Below are 17,109 nucleotides of genomic sequence, written 5' to 3' on the forward strand. Positions count from 1 at the left end.
TTCCTTCATCAGAATCCATTTCTGCTAGAAGTGGCTGTGAAAATTATAATTGATGTCTTTAACTCCTGGGTCCACTCAGCTAGGAAAATGCAGATGTGTAGGAGTCTTGATTAACAAATATAATTATAGCCAAGTTTAAGACCACAAGGAAAAGGGCAAAGTTGGCATTTCCCCAACACATCCCTAAGGGAAGTGACACAGAAACCCAGAAGACTTGCCAAAGTCACTGCTGGGAATGGGTGTTAGGAATTTGTCCTAAGTACACATCTCTACCAGTGTGGTCTGAATGTGCTTGAGCCCATGGTGACATCTCTTAGCAATGGGACACACCTCAGCAGCCCTAGCCCCCAGGAGCAGGGCACACCCCTAGCTATGTCCTCTGAGGGGCACAGGATTCATTGTACTCTTCCTGTCTTCCTGCATCTCCCTGTAGGACTGGGCACTCTCCATTCTGACAGTCTCTTTCTCCACCTCTCAAGACACTAGACCTCCTGCCACTGCCCTTAACACTGCTTCTCCTGGTTCTGCTCTTTCTAGCTCAGGACGTGGTGCCTGTCACTTCATACCTCTCTGCTTACTTAGCTCACTCGGTTGTGTGACTTTAAAGCTGTATTCATGCTGAGGATCCCACCTGCCCATCTCCAGCCCAAAATGTTCCTTCTGGTGCTAGGTGCTTGGAGTCATCAAATGCAATACAGGTCAGGGAACGTGATTTGTATCCTTCCTCTGACATAGGTCCCTGCAGCCTCCCAGTTCAGTGACACTACCGTAAGCCCTCTGGATTACCCTTACATCTAGAGCCCTGAGTGCTCTCCTCTCTCACCCCACATCCAGTATGAGGAGCTTTTAATTATGGGTGATTTGTGGCCACAAGGAGAAATCTGTGTCTTCTAACGTTAAACAAGTGTCCCCAGCACAAATATAGGCTCAGATAAACATAAAAATAAGCAGCTTAGAGAATTTTAAAGTTTCAGAGAAATAATAATTTTTCCAGGCAGGGAACAAAAATAACATAAAGGCTACCACAGGGAGCTCTAGTGATGAAATAAGTTGAGAGAGCTGGAATTTGTAAAATGTGTTCCCCTATCAATCTTAAAGCAGTAGAAATGAGATCCTGAAATGAATTGAGTTCAGCAAACAAGAGTGGAGACATGGGGGGTCCTGCATCACAGGGGTCTCTGCTCTGGAAGGATGCAATGTAGCACATGGTAGAGCCACACCCACTTCTTGAAATAGCTGGGAGTTGTCCAAATAAGAAATCTACCTTCAAGTGGATTAATATGAAATTATACCTTGTTATACACTGGATTCAGAATGGAAGAAAGGGTGCAGGCATTTGATGCGAGTAATTAAGATGCAGTTTGAGACATCACCATCCCATGTTGGAATGGCTGTCTGAGGCCCTGCTCCACTTCCAGTTAGACTTCCTGCCGCTGTGCCCCCTGGGAGGCAGCTGTGATAGCTTCCCTCTGTTGTAGGCATCTGGGGAGTGAACCAGCATATGGAAGGTCTCTCTCTGTTGCTCTGCCTTTCCGATCCAAATAAATACAAGTTTAAAGAATGAAGGGAGGATTTAATTCAGTTAAATGGCTTGAAAATGACTTACATATAACAACTGGTTTCATTCGTCTCTAGTCTCACTCGGCTTGTATTTCTAGACACAGTTTGAAATATCACTATCTGGAATTCTCTCTGATGATGATAATAGTTAAAAGTAAAACCAAAATAACATAATATCAGTGCAATGAAAAGGGTCTCCCTGACTGAGTGATGCAGTTGCCAGGAATGAATTTCGTGGGCCAGACCCTGCACTGAGTGAGCTGTCCTCTCTCCCCTGCACTTTGGTGCCTTAACTGCCCTGATGTCCTTGCCTGGGGCCTTTGCTGTGTTGTTGCTGACCTAGAGTGACACTTGGCTTTTCCCACAGGCTCACCATAAATGCAGAGTGCCAGCTGCAGCTGCACAACTTCCCCATGGATGAGCACTCCTGCCCGCTGATTTTCTCCAGCTGTGAGTACCAGTACTGTCTGGGGGTATCCATGCTGTGAAGGAATGTCTGGCCTGGTGTAGGTGTCTGGGAAGCAGTCACGGGATTGGTGACAGTGTCGCTGCTCAACCAGAGAAAACTGATCACAGTTGTGGTGTTGGCCACATGGTGTTTAGACTGTATTACATGGAACCCATATTACAAAATATGTAACTTTGATAAAGCTGTGGCAGCTTAATCATTATTAGTAATAATTTAGGATTCAGAAATTCATGAACAATTGACTTACCAAACACTTTTATGCTAATGAGTTGTACATACTATTTGAAAGTTACAACATTATTTTGCAATATCTTTAAGCTTAAATAAAGTGACTTACCTTTCAAATAGAAGGATAAAAATTTTCCTTTAAACATGCTTCTATCTGTTTCATTAAATTGTTGTAGGATTTAAGTTTTCAACTGATTTTTATCTTCCAATACTTTATTTATGATCAATATCATAGCTAAAGAGTAATCATTTATAAATTTTTAAACACAGCATCTAACAGTAAGTACAAGATTTTTGATAAAAATGTCAAATATAAAATATATTTGCTTACTTATCAAGCTTTTAAGTAAAGGTCAAGATGGAAATGAATCTGTTGAATTTATGATGGTTAATTTTAAATATATTAATCATAAGTACTTATGTATGATTCATAAGAATCCAATTAACTTTAGTAGCTTTCTTTAAAATTGCATATGCAGTATGACAAACAAATCTGATGAAATCGCAGGGAGACTTTTTGTGAAATGATAATGAATGAACATATATTATAATTCATTTAAATTTAGAAAAAGGCAAGAGGAAGAACACAATTTCAATGATCTCCCAAGATTTGGAAAACGTTTCAGAATTTCCAGAATAGTTTGATTAATTGTAAACATACTTAAATAATACATCCCCTAAACTATATTTTTGATAGCACAAATGTTCAGTGCCTGGCAGGTTGGTGCTAATGTCTGTGTCTGGTAAACTTATCTGTAGAGTCCTTGGGACAAGAAGTTCTCTATTTGCTTATTTTAAAAGCTATGGAAACAGCCAAATTATTTGGGGCTTTGTGAGTGAGTTTGTTCTACATGTACATAATGTTTTTTAGTGACTTGTCCACTTCATTGTTTCTTAGTGAACCTAAGTTAGTTACACTGATCCTCCCAATGGTCTGAAATAAACTAATCTACTGTGTTTGTGATTTCAATTGTTAATTTTGTCATTATTAGAATTCTATTTTACTACTTTTTCCAATATTCTATCCAATTTTCATAATCTTTGATTTCTAAACCAAAGTTTCAGTGGCATCTATTTATTCAAGTTTTTTTCTGAAAATACCAGCATCTATGGGAACAATTTGTATAATTTGTTGTTCAGTCATTTGTTAGAGTTTTTGTTTCCTGGAACTTTTCTGTGGATTTCTGTGGCTTGCATTTAAGATGGTTTCTTTTAAGGACAATTTGTTCTGCTTCTGCCTGGTTTCTCCCTTATTTTTATGGTTAAATTCTCATTTATTAAACTGAATAGCACTGATTGTTGTCAAATTTACTACCAAGCACATATTAGCTGAAGTTCTAAACTTATGCTCCTAATTCACTACTAGTTGGTTTGAATTTTGTGATGATAGCTTCTTTCATAAATACTTATTATGAAGGCATAATTTTCATGCAGTACAATATAACCGTTCAATGAGTCCTAAGAACTTCACACGCCTGTGTAATGATCACCACATGCCTGATGTAGAACGTTCTTATCAGGAAAACATATTTTGCTTTTCTGTTCTTCCCTCTGCCAGGAGCTGGCCATGGGATCTCATTTCACTGAGTGTTTTTCCTGAGCTCCCTGGCTGAGATTTCCTCCCTTTCAGGCGCAGACTTTAAGTGGCGTTTCTGATGAGCACCACCATTCTGCTGAGACGCCAGCCCTGCTCCTGTTCCTGCCCCTTCCACGTATGGGGCCCTCAGAAACCCAGATCCTGGCCGTCAGAGACTGGCAGGGCTCCTACACACACGCCAGTGAGAACACTCTCCCTGGAATCCTTATTTCTTCCTCATTCTGTCATACTGTTAAAATGTGCTTAAATAGTTTACAAAGCCTCTAAGACTCTGTTCCAAGAGGGGATTTTCTGAACATGGGGCTTGTGATACTGCCAGAAAGAAAAGTATTTATGTGGATTGTGTTTTAAAAAGGTTTTTATAGAAATAATTTAAATTTTAAAGAGTACTCACACATACCATTCATGGAAACACTACTTTAAAACTTTATTAGTCAATGCTTCCGGGAATTAGTTGGAAATTAGCACAAAATGGCAGGACCAAGGCTGGTAGAATAGCAAGAAAGGTCTGTTGGACTCATCACATCTGTTTCTATGTCTCTAGTGAGGTGTGGTGGGGATGTGCTCGATATAAATATAATGTCTTGTAGAGGTTGTTGGAAAGTGACTTTTTTTTAAGATATGAGCAAATAAAAGCTATTACATCTAAAAATCAGGGAATGATATGGTATTTATGCTTGGCAACAATTAAAAGAGATTTATAAAAGCTAAGAAGTAACAATGTAAAACACTATATTCTGTCAGAATTACCAGAATGCAAATACTGACAACTTCAAGCACACATAACAGTGTGGAGCAATAGGAACTCAACAGGAACACAAGACTGTTGGGAATACAAATGGTATATCAACTTTGGAAAGACAATCTGGTGATTTCTTAAGCAATTAAACATATTTTTGTCATAGTATTTAGTATTCATGCTTCTTGGTATTTATCTAAAGAAACTGAAAGCTCATGTCTATACACGAACCTGCAAATTATTATTCATGGTGTTATTATATTGGCCAAAATGCCCTTCATTATGTGAATGAGTAGACAAATGGTGGTATATTTAGATGAGGGGATATTATCCACCCTAAAAAATAAAAGTTTTTAAGCCAAGAAAAGATGTGGAGCAACCTCAGAAACATATTGAGTGAAAGAAACTAGTCTGAAAAGGTGACGTCCTGTACAATTCCAACTATATGACATTCTGGAAAAGGTAAAATTATGGAGAGAATAAAAAGGTAAGATGTTTCCAGAGGTTATGAAGAAGAGAGAAATTAATAGGAGCAGAACAGAAGTTTTTAGCACAGCGAGATTGTTCTATATGGTACTATAATAGTGGTGATTGGCATCATACAATTGTCAAAACATAAAATGTGCAACACCAAGAGTGAGCACCAATGTTTACCATGAACTTGTGGTGGTAATGATTGGTCAAGGTAGTTTCCTTGCTTGTGGCAAATATTCCATTTTCATGGATGTTGTTGGTAGTGGAAGAGGTTATGAGGGGAGGGTATATGTGAACTCAGGGCATGCTGTTTAGTTTTTCTGTGAACCTAAAAGTTATATTTTTAAAATTCTAGTAAGAAGTAATACCAGAGATAGATAAATCAGTTAAGGAATGAATCACAGTCATAAATAATAATGCCTCATAAAACCATTTTATTAAATAAAAATACCTTGGAATTCCCAAATATAAAACTGTGCTTTAAGGTGTAAATGCATTGAAACAATTTATATGGATAGCATTAATTTATGTGAATGAGGTTCACTGTTTTTAGGTGAGAGTAATAACAATGTTTAATGAAAACATGCACTGATAATTTAGCACTAAGGAAGAGAATTCTACCAATGTCAGTTTGGTATCTAATGTATTCCCATGTAAACAATGGGAGAATGATGATCATGATATGAATAAGCAACTAAAAATGAAGTAGTGATCTTGTTTGTGAACAGTTGCCTTACAATCTCATGATACTTTAAGTCAGAAGCCTTCTATTAAAATTTTGAAGCAGTAAAAAAATTGAACAATAATTTATATTTTCTGTTATGCAAACAACTACCCAAAATGTGCTATATAATGACTTAAAGTGATCATGGAAAAGGCTGTATAATATCTTTGTATGTATTAAATAACTATCTTGTGGGGAATAGAAGTCTAATGCTGGTGACTAACCCAGGTATGCATACTGTCTTTTTTTGTTTCTTTGTTTGGTAAACATTAATTTTATTTACTTGAAAGAGTTACAGAGAGAAAGACGGGGTGGAGAGCGAGTTAGCCTCCATCCTCTGGTTCACTCCCCAGATGATCACAATGGCTAGGGCTGGGCCAAACCTAATTCAGGAGCTAGGACCAGGAGCCAGGTGCTACTTCTGGATCTCTCACACGGGTGCAGGAGCCCAAGCACTCAGACCATGTTCCGCTACTTTCCCAGACACATTAGCATGGAGCTGGATTAGAAGTCGGGCAGCCAGGACTCAAACTGGCACCATGTGGGATGTGGGCACCCCTATGCCACCATGCCAGTCCCCTAAACAGTATCTTGGTACAAATGTATTTTGATGTGAATTCTTTTTTGTAGTATAAACAGTGATGCATGGGTAGTCTTGGTGGGGCTTTCTGATTGGCACAAGCAAAACCCACAACAATGACAAATATATAAAATTGTCCTATATATGCAGAGATGATATCATAACATATATAGGTTGCTTAGTTTTATTAATCCTTATTGTGTTTTAAATTTTATGTTAATTGTTTATTGAACAATTGAAATTTTACAATAATACTTTAATTTCTAAAACTGCATAGCATTTAATCATGTTTTTAAATTTCTAAAATGGATAAGGACTTATGAGATCTTGTTATAAATTTATTAAAAATTAAAGTATTTAAATTTAATATATATATATATATAAGAATAAATTAAAAAAAATCTTCCATCTGCTGGCTCATTTTCCAAATGTTGCAACAGCCAAGTCTGGACCAGGTGAAAGCCAAGAGCCAGGTACTCAATCCAAGGTCTCCCATGTAAGAGGCAGGGACCCAGGTACTGAGCCTTCATTGGCTGCTTATTAAGGTGTGCGTTAATAGGAAGCTGAGATTGGATGTGGAACTGGGTCTCGATCACTGGAACTCTGATATGGGAAGCAGGTATCCCAAGCAGCATCTTAATTGCTTAAAGCCGAGAAGTGATTGCATCTTAACTGCTGTGTTAAACAGCAGCCCCAATCTTAGTCTTTTAATTCTCCATTTCCCCAAGTTATTTTGAAACTAACTGTTTTTCCTGTTGGTTTTCTTTGGGATAAGTATCAGCATTCTAAAAGAAATGCTCCCCTTTGGCTGATTGATCAATATATATCAGTATGAACTCTATTTTACTCATGATTTTGCCCCAAAATATATACCTTTAGTTAAACAGTACACTATACATAGATGTCATCATCTGTTTCTGCCAAGTGCAAAGTCAGTGACGAAATACTAAGAATGCCAGTGGTGAAATTCTCTATCATTACTTTTTCAAAGAAAAGGTTCTCTCTCTCTGCTCTTTCTTTTCTCTCTCTCTAAAACACACCACACACGCGCTCACATACCTTTTATTTAAACTGAGAGTTTGGGGGACCTTGGAATAATTTTTTCTGCAGTTTAGTTTGAAATCCAGAAAATTATACTTGCAAAACCAATTTCATTGGAAATAGCTCAAATTAAATTAAGACCTAGAATGAAATCCCAAAGTGGGTATGTCAATTCTTTTATTAATCTTTCAACAATAAAAAAAGTTAGCATTCCACTGTCTGCTATTTATTTTGCAGCATTAAACCCTGAGACACTATCACGTTAATGCATGGTGCTATTTCTGTTGGGTGTTCATGTGACCATCATTAGTTTACATTTCAGTCATACAGTGCAGAAAGCATTGAAAATCACAAAAGTATCCATGCTCTTGACTTTCATTAGACTTTTTTCTGTGTGTATCATCAGAATTTCCATCTTAAGTTTGTTAAAATTACTTGGTTATGGTTTTTTTGAGTTAGTTCCAAGGTTCAATATATCCCTGTTTACTATCAGCTCTCTCATTGTGAACAGCCACCAAGCTTTGTAGGAAAGCATTTCAGGTGTCAGGTATAGATGCCAATCACTTGGCATTCACTGTGATAACCAGACTTGTCAGAAGGGGTCAAACTAATTTACATTTATTCTCCAGGAAGCTTCCTGATTATACAGAACATAGAATGCTTATCTTTAATTCCCTGCTACAACTGTATATCTCATTACCTCTAATGATTGTTTGCTTTGTTCTAGTAATGCAAAAGCTGACTAATACACTATCAAACAACAAATAAAATGGTAGTTGATTTCTGAAGTTCTATTAACCTTGAAAAATTAACCTTGACCTTATACAAAAATTAACTTCAAGTGGATTAAAATCTTAAACTAAAACCAAAATACAAAAAAATGATATATTAAAAATAAATAGGAGAGAGCCAGCGCCGCGGCTCACTAGGCTAATCCTCTGCCTATGGCACTGACACCCCGGGTTCTAGTCCTGGTTGCTCCTCTTCCAGTCCAGCTCTCTGCTGTGGCCCGGGAGTGTAGTGGAGGATGGCCCAGGTCCTTGGGCCCTGCACCCACAGGAGAGACCAGAAGGAAGCACCTGGCTCCTGGCTTTGGATCTGTGCAGTGCGCCAGCCGCAACACGACATCTATAGCGGCCTCTTGGGGGTGAACCAACGGAAAAAGGAAGACCTTTCTCTCTGTCTCTCTCTCTCTCACTGTCTAACTCTGCCTGTCAAAAAAAAAAAAAAAGGAAAAAAAAAAAGAAAACATTGTGCTAAGTGAAATTACCTGCCCCCCCCCCAAATAAAAGGACATATTCTGCCTATATGAAGTACCAAGAAAAAACTCACAGAGGAATAAAGTATAATAGTTCTCATTAGGAAATTGGAAGGGGAAGGGGAGGAGAGAATGAGGTTATTCATGAGTACAGTTTCTATTTTGAAGGATGAAAAAATTCTAGAAATAAAGTGTGATGAAGGTTGTACAACATTGTGAATGCACTTAATGCTACTGAATTGTATACCTAATGGGTAAAATGGTACATTTTGCATAATATATATTTTAATATAACTTAAAATATATACTAAAAACTAAGCAAAAACAGTCCAGTTAAAAATTGGTAAAAGAAATAAGTAGTTCTATCACCAAAGATGATACACAGGTAAAAATAAGCACTGAAAAGATATTCAACATATTTAAATATTGGTAAATTAAAACCACAATGAGCTATCCCTATGCACCCATTAGAATGGCTAAAATTAAACAAAATTGATACACCAAATACTGGCAAAGGATGTGGAAAAATTTGCATACATTTTTGGTGAAAGCTTCGTTTAAAACTAAGAGTGTACTTACCATGTGACTTATTGATTGAACACTTGGACATTTATTCAGAGGGGAATGAATAATTATGTTGACACAAAAAGTTGTCCATACAATGTTCATAATATATTTATAAAAGCTAAAAAAAGGGAAACAAGCGTCATGTCCATAAATGGATGAACTATTAAGCGAAATTTTGGTACATCCTTGAGATGAAATACTACTCAGCAACAAAAATGAAGAAATTACTGATACATGTAACACTGTGAATGAGTCACCCTAAGAATCAGAGCTGATTGAAAACTGCCAATCCAAAAATGTTATCTATGTGGAGTCTTCAAAAAAATTAATGGAAAAATGCATATTATGGAAAAACTAAGCACAGGTATCAAAAATTTTTCCACCAAAATAACCTCCCACTAACTTGTTATAAAATATGTCAACAGGAACTAGTCTGAAATGTTGAAAAGAATAAGATATCAGTTTGAAAAATACCCTGTCAGAGCAATATGAATACTACTAAGCTGAAGTAAGAGCGTACGTTAAATTTGTGGTGAAGCGTGAGGCAAAGAATTGTGAAATCACTGATACTTTATGGAAGCGTTATGGGGATTATGCCCCCAAAGAAATCAGCAATTTAAAAATGGATAAATCACTTTAAAAAGAAACAAGATAATGCTGAATATGAGGCAGACAATTCTCATCAATTTATGAAGTAAAATCTTCCTATTCATGTGCTAATTGAAGAAGACCAACAACTAATAGCAGAAGCAATAGCCAACAATATACAGCTCAGTTGGTGCAGCTCATACAATTCTGACAGAAAAATTTTTAATATTCCAAGCATTTTCTTGATAGATGCCCAAACTGTTGTGCTCAGATCAACTACAGAATAAAAAAGGAGAGCCGTTAATGGAAATTTTAAACAAGTGAAATCAAAAGACGAAGGATTTATTTGAAGAACTCTAACAGGAAATGAGATTGATTTTACCAATAGAATCTGGGGACAAAACACAATCAAAGCAATGGCTACCAAGCGGACAAAGCGGTTCAAAGTATAATGGATCCGTTCAGAGCAGATGCCATGGCAACAGATTTATGAAATGCACAAGGCATTTGCTTGTTGAATTGCCAGAGAAAAAATAACATCTTCTGTTTATGAAAATATTTTGAGAAACTTATTCAAAGCTTTAGCAGAAAAATGCCCAAGAAAGCATCACCAGGAAATCTTTCTCCAGAATGACAATATTCCTACTCATTCTTCTTATTCTAAAAGGCCAATGTTGTGAGAGTATAAAGGGGAAACCATTAGACACCCAGTTGCCATCCTGATTTGAATTATCCTGACTTTTTTTTTGTTTCATATGGTAGACCATATGGGAGACCTGGATGAAACTGCTGGTTCCTGGCTTCGGCCCAGGCCCTGCCATGGTCATTGCAACCATTTGGGGAGTGAACCAGTGGATGGAAGATCTCTCTCTCTCTCTGTGTGTCTTTGTGTGTGTGTTTGTGTCCATCCTTATCTCTCTGTGTAACTCTGCCTTCTAATAAGTACATAAATAAATCTTGTTTTTTAAAGATAACACTAGTTACATAGCAGTCTATGGATTTAGCACAATCCAGATAAAAAAATCCAGCTGGGTTTTTGTTTTTAATTGGCAAGATGACCCTAAAATGTAAATTATAAAAATTCACAATATTTAAGACAATCTTGAAAAAGAAGAAGTTGAGAAGGCTCACATATCTAATTTCAAAATTTACCACTCAGGTACAGTGATCAAGAAGGTGTGGTGCATAGATGGACATATGGATCAATGGATGCAAATTGAGAGTCCTGAAGCAAATTAATACACTTACAGTTAATTAATTTTTGACAAGGGTGTCAATAAAATTCACTGGGAAAAAATAGTCTTCCAAAAAACACTCATGAGACAAGTGTGTATGTGCATGCAAAAGAATGAAGTTAGATCCCATTTCATGCCGTAAACAAAATGTGAGGGCCAATCTATGAAACTTTTTGAAGATACTGAGTAGAAATATTTGTGACTTTGGATCATCTTATGGTTTCTCTGACAAGACACCAAAAGTGCAAACAACAACAAAAATATATAAATTAGACATCATCAAACTGAAAATGTTTGTGCTTCAAGGGACACTTCCATGAGAGTGAAAAGACAGCTCTTAGATCAGGAGAAAATATTTGCAGAAAATATATCTGATATCTCATTCATCAGAGCAGTCATACGTCTGGAGAGAAATAGCTGACATCAACTGTGGGTCACAGAGCTCAACTGCATCAGAAGTTTCTGTGAAAGATGTGGTAATTTTGCCAATAATTTGTTTATCTTCTCAACAAGTTACCTGATGTGCACCAAAATGGCCTGGCTGCCATACATATTTCATTTTCCTTCTAGGTACAGTATACAAAAGAAGGGTGATTATGGGCTTGAGTGTAGTAACTGGCAGATAACATTGAATTTGAGGTCCCAGCAGAGAAGTGGGTAGGGTGAGGACTGTGGCCAGCTACGTGTGGCAGTCTATGAAGCAGCTGCTTCCTAATGCGGTGAGTTCTGGCTTTGATAGAACACAGGAGAGATTTGGCCAGATCTTTGTTATTTCTTAAAGTAATCAGGAAATCTAAATTTTATAGAATAACTTTCCAGTATATTTTAATATTGATAGCACATATATAAGTATATAATTTAATGTATAATTATAACACAATGAATGTTTAGACTCCTTGCCAAATAAAATACATTCATGAACTAGCTTTAGTCCATCGACAGCAGTATATCTCTATATTAATTTTACTTGTTTTGCTTTTTTCAAACCTTACAGACTTTTTCCTCTTCCCTAAGTAGTATCATTTTCTCTTTGCTTCCCGAAGTCTTCATTTTCAGGAACACAGTTCTTATTCTTTTAAGATATCTCTTGGGCCAGTTCTGTATAATAGAAATATAATATGAGTCACAGACTTAATTTGAGATGTTTTAGGAGTCACATTCTCAAAAGTAAAAAGAAAAGGACACAATTAATGTTAATGATATATTTACACAGTTGATTCAGAATATGTAAGTAGTCAATCAATATGAAAAATCACTAGTGATATATTTTAATAAATTAGTGTGAGCTAATTTAATACTATGTCTTACATACCCAGTGTATGCTTCATATGCATAGAACACTTTGATGTGGAGTGGCCACATCTCAATTATTCAGTATTCTAGCCTCATACCAAGGAAAGCGTGTTGTTGGAAAGCAGTTTAGATTCTCCCAGAGGTCTTTGAACCAACAATCATTGCATCTTTAAAATGTGTGTGTTTTCCTCAATATCAATAGCATTCTTTAGACCTCTTTTCCAAAAAAAAAAAAAAAAAAAAGTTTTTCCCATTTACTTCCAATCCCTTCCTTAATACACACTCTGTGTCCTGTAGGCTCTCAATTGTAGATTTGGAATCCAGCTATGAGATTGATCTTCATTAACTTAAAAAAAATCCATAAAAATGTATGCCTCTAGGCAAATGTACACATATGTATGTCAAACCTAAGTCTCACACACAAAAGAATTTTCCTGATTCAAATAACTTGATTCAAATGCATTTCTTTGCTAAGTCCTTGACTATGCTTTCACTATTCACTGTTGGGGACAAAGGCAAAAATAATGGATGGAAATATCTTCAAGGGCGACAGTATGCTGTGATGTTGTCTATATCATGAGCATTGATGTGTTTTATTACTATGATGGTTAGATACTAAATACAATCACCCTTAGTATCTGCAGGAGTTTTGTTTCAGGACCCCCTCTTGGATACCAAAATTCATGGGTGTTCAAATTCCTTATATAAAATGAGCGTTTACGTATAACCTACACGCATCTTCCCACATGTTAAATCATCTCTAGATTACTTGTGATACCTAATACAGAACCTAAACGTAACTTCAGTCATGTGAGTTCAGCGTAGTACTCAGTGCACTGCAAATGCAACTTTGTACTTTGGAAGTTTCTAGCATTATCATCTGAACATTTTTGATCTATGGCTGGTTGAACCTATAGATGTGGAACCCATGGACACATGGGATTTGGGTGTCTTCAAACTAAGGAATACTAGTCACATGTTTATTATCTCCCAGCTCCTTATGGGAGGTTCTGCCACTAAATCCACGTGCCCCAGCAGGGCTGCTCAGGGATGTCAAATCAGCACTCCAGACTGGTCCTTGGGAGGGCTGATCTGAGAATGACTTCGGCATCTCTTATTACCTTTGATTCAAGCATCTTAGAATGTTATCCATTCAGTACATTTCCTGTCAACATACAATTAACCAGGAACTTGGTTGGAAGAGCTTTGGTGGTTGTTCATCCCCATGCAGTGATGTCCCAGCGTCCTTCTGCATCTTTCTTTTGAAAACATACTGGCCATAATGAGATGCCAGAAATCCATAGGGCAATAGAAACCAATCAAAGAAGACCAAGTTTCCCCGATGCAGTAGTTCCTTTGCCCAAAGTTTGCATTCATTGGTACTGAATTTGATTCAGACTCTGGTTTACCATGCTCACATCCCTCCATGGCCAAAAGGTCTGTGAACTATGTTGACTTGGGAAATGATTCTTAAAGGATCCCAGGAGGCTCACATTCCAAGTCTGGTGCTCACCACCTATAGGGAGGCATTATCTGCATTTTGTCATGGGTTTTGTGTCTTCAGTGCAGGTGGCCAGGCTGATCAGGTCAGGAATGCTGTATTTGACTGTATCACTTTAGTTTCCAGCAACATGCTATTGGTATGCAAAAGTACAAACAAACCAGCAGAGGTTTATCTTCAGGAGTCACCAATATCTCCTTTTTTCCTCTATGTGCTTCGGGCAGAGTACAGTCTAAACCTTGTTGAGACCTCGAGAGAGAACCAAGAGCTCTCTCATCCAAATGCTGTGTGACGTGTGTGTGTGTGTGTGTGTATGTGTATTAAATTAAGCCACTTTTTAAAATAATTCCCGTGTTCTCTTCCTGCTGTCCAAGTACATAAAAGAGGCTGGTTGACTGCCAGCCAGCTAGAGTCTCCTAACAGGTGGGGCTTGCCTGCCATGTCTTGTGCTGAGGTAGGGTAGGGTCACACTGCTCCTTGAGAGTCCTTTCTCCCTGTTGTGCTGTGAGTGAGGAGGACCTTTGTCATTGTCTTTCTTTGCCTACCACACACTCATAGTGCTTGCCCCCACCTGTTCTCTCCCAGTCTCTGCCTGGCCCTGCCTTCCCATTCCTGCAGACTTGTATACTTGGGGGTCTGGGGCTTCCAGATGCAGATGAACTGGCCGACTGTGCACTCCTCAAAAACTGACAAGAGTGGAGTTTGCAGCAGGAAGGAGTCTTTGCGTGGCAAACCACTGCTATCCAGAGTGGAGGTTCCCTCTGCACGGTCTTGAAGGTGAGTTATTTTTATTGCTATTTAGGTGAAGCAGTTTGTTCAGAGAGGTTGAGTAGTTGGCCATGGCATTGCTAAGACAGGCCAACTGGAATGAGGACATTCAGACTTTGAAGGTCCTGCTCCTGTCACTCTTGAGGTGACCCTGCCTGCCCTGTCCGGGCAGATCCCTGCAAGCATCATGCCCCTTTCTTAAGCACCCCACAGTGGATGGAGGGAAACAGGACTGGGGCTGGAAGGATGGAGAGGGTGACCTTTTAGCATCTCTCAGATCTTATCACACAGCCACTAGCCCTCTCCTTTTGTATCTAGGAACTTTCTTCACTTTTCTTTTTTTTCTTTTTTTTTAATTTTTTAAACTTTTATTTAATGAATATAAATTTCCAAAGTACAGCTTATGGGTTACAATGGCTTCCCCCCTCCCATAACTTCCCTCCCACCCACAACCCTCTCCTTTCCCGCTCCCTCTCCCCTTCCATTCACATCAAGATTCATTTTCAATTCTATTTATATACAGAAGATCAGTTTAGTATATATTAGGTAAAGATTTCAACAGTTTGCCCCCATATAGCAACACAAAGTGAAAAAAATACTGTTGGAATACTAGTTATAGCATTAAATAATAGTGTACAGCACATTAAAGACAGAGATCCTACATAATTTTTTTTTAAAAATTAATTAATTTTCTATACCATTTCCAATTTAACACCAGGGTTTTTTTTTCATTTCCAATTATCTTTATATACAGAAGATCAATTCAGTATATAATTAGTAAAGACCTCATCAGTTTGTACCCACACAGAAACACAAAGTGTAAAAATACTGTTTCAGTACTAGTTATAGCATCACTGCACATTAGACAACACATTAAGGACAGATCCCACATGGGATGTAAGTACACAGTGACTTCTGTTGCTGACTTAACAATTTGACACTCCTGTTCATGGCGTCAGTAATCTCCCTAGGCTCTAGTCATGAGTTGCCAGGGCTATGGAAGCCTTTAGAGTTCGCTGACTTTGATCTTATTCCGATAGGGTCATAGTCAAAGTGGATGTTCTCTCCTCCCTTCAGAGAAAGGTACCTCCTTGTTTGATGGCTCCGTTCTTTCCACTGGGATCTCACTCACAGAGGTCTTTCATTTAGGTCTTCTTTTTTTTTTTTCTTTTCCATGGTATCTTGTCTTTCCATGCCTACAATACTCTCATGAGCTCTTCATCCAGATCCGAATGCCTTAAGGGCTGATTCTGAGGCCAGAGTGTTGTTTAGGACATCTGCCATTCTATGAGTCTACTGTGTATCCCGCTTCCCATGTTGGATCCTTCTCTCCCTTTTTGATTCTATCAGTATTAGCAGACACTTGTCTTGTTTGTGTGATCCCTTTGACTCTTAGACCTATCAGAGCCATCAATTGTGAGCTGAAATTGATCACTTGGACTAGTGCGATGGCATTGGTACATGCCACCTTGATGGGATTGTATTGGAATCCCCTGCTACGTTTCTAACTCCACCATTTGGGGCAAGTCCGATTGAGCATGTCCCAAATTGTACATCTCCTCCCTCTCTTTTTCCACTCTTATATTTAACAGGGATCGCTTTTCAGTTAAAATTTAAAACCTCACTGCTCTCATCTGAAAGGTGGAGTAACAGCAGATTTCTAAATATGGAAAAGACTCTAGCATGCCCAGTATAGATTCTTATTTGATTTACCCAAGGGTATAGATGTCCATTAGAGTGCCATGGCTACATATGCAAAAGCACATGTGAGGGACATAGGTACAGTTTCTCTGTGACTTTGGGATTCCCGATGGGAGTACATGATGGACACACTCTATAAAGGGAAGGTTCTCTATGGTTGAGAAATAGTCAAACCCTCATTACACCATCAGCCTTTTATATTGGGCTTACGTCACCATTTTGAAAAATCTGCCCAACAATGTCAGTATAGTTGTGCAAAGGATTGCTTGCAAACGTCAGATTCCGTGAGGGTCAAAATGAAGTCGTGAGGTGAACATTGTGGTGCAGCAAGTTCAGCTGCTGCTTCAGACACTCACAGCCCAGAGCAGAGTGCTGGTTTAAGTACTGGCTCCTCATCGCTTCTCAGCCATTTGGCTAAGATCAAGTGTAAGTACTGGTTCCTCTGCTTCTGATCCAGCTTCCTGTTAATATGCTTAGGAAGGCAGCAACTGATGGCCCTAGTGCTTGGGTTCCTGCCACCACATGAGAGACCCAGATGGAGTTTCTGGCTCCTGTCTTCAGCCTAGCCCAGTCCTAGCTGTTGTAGGCATTTGGGGAGTGAACCAGTAGATTGAAGATATTTGTGTGTTTTTGCCTCATTCTTTGCCATTCTGCCTTTCAAATAAAAATGAATCAAACTTTTTTTTTAAAAGATAACTTTTCAAAGGAGATAGCTTCCATCCACTTGTTCATTGCCCATATAGCCACAATGGCCAGGGCTGGGTTAGACTGAAACAAGGAGCCAGT

At 38.2% G+C, this 17,109-nt stretch overlaps 1 protein-coding gene across 1 annotated transcript in view; it reads left to right on the forward strand.

The window, feature by feature from the left end:
- GABRG3 (gamma-aminobutyric acid type A receptor subunit gamma3) overlaps positions 1-17,109 on the forward strand; it is a 651,067-nt gene that overhangs the window by 374,258 nt on the left and 259,700 nt on the right. Inside the window, exon 5 of the mRNA XM_062204567.1 lies at positions 1,928-2,010. Within this exon, the coding sequence (XP_062060551.1) occupies positions 1,928-2,010 (83 nt within the window). The remainder of the gene's footprint in view (positions 1-1,927; positions 2,011-17,109) is intronic.

The sequence above is a fragment of the Lepus europaeus genome, chromosome 11 (genome assembly GCF_033115175.1).
Source record: "Lepus europaeus isolate LE1 chromosome 11, mLepTim1.pri, whole genome shotgun sequence".
Lineage (NCBI taxonomy): Eukaryota > Metazoa > Chordata > Mammalia > Lagomorpha > Leporidae > Lepus > Lepus europaeus.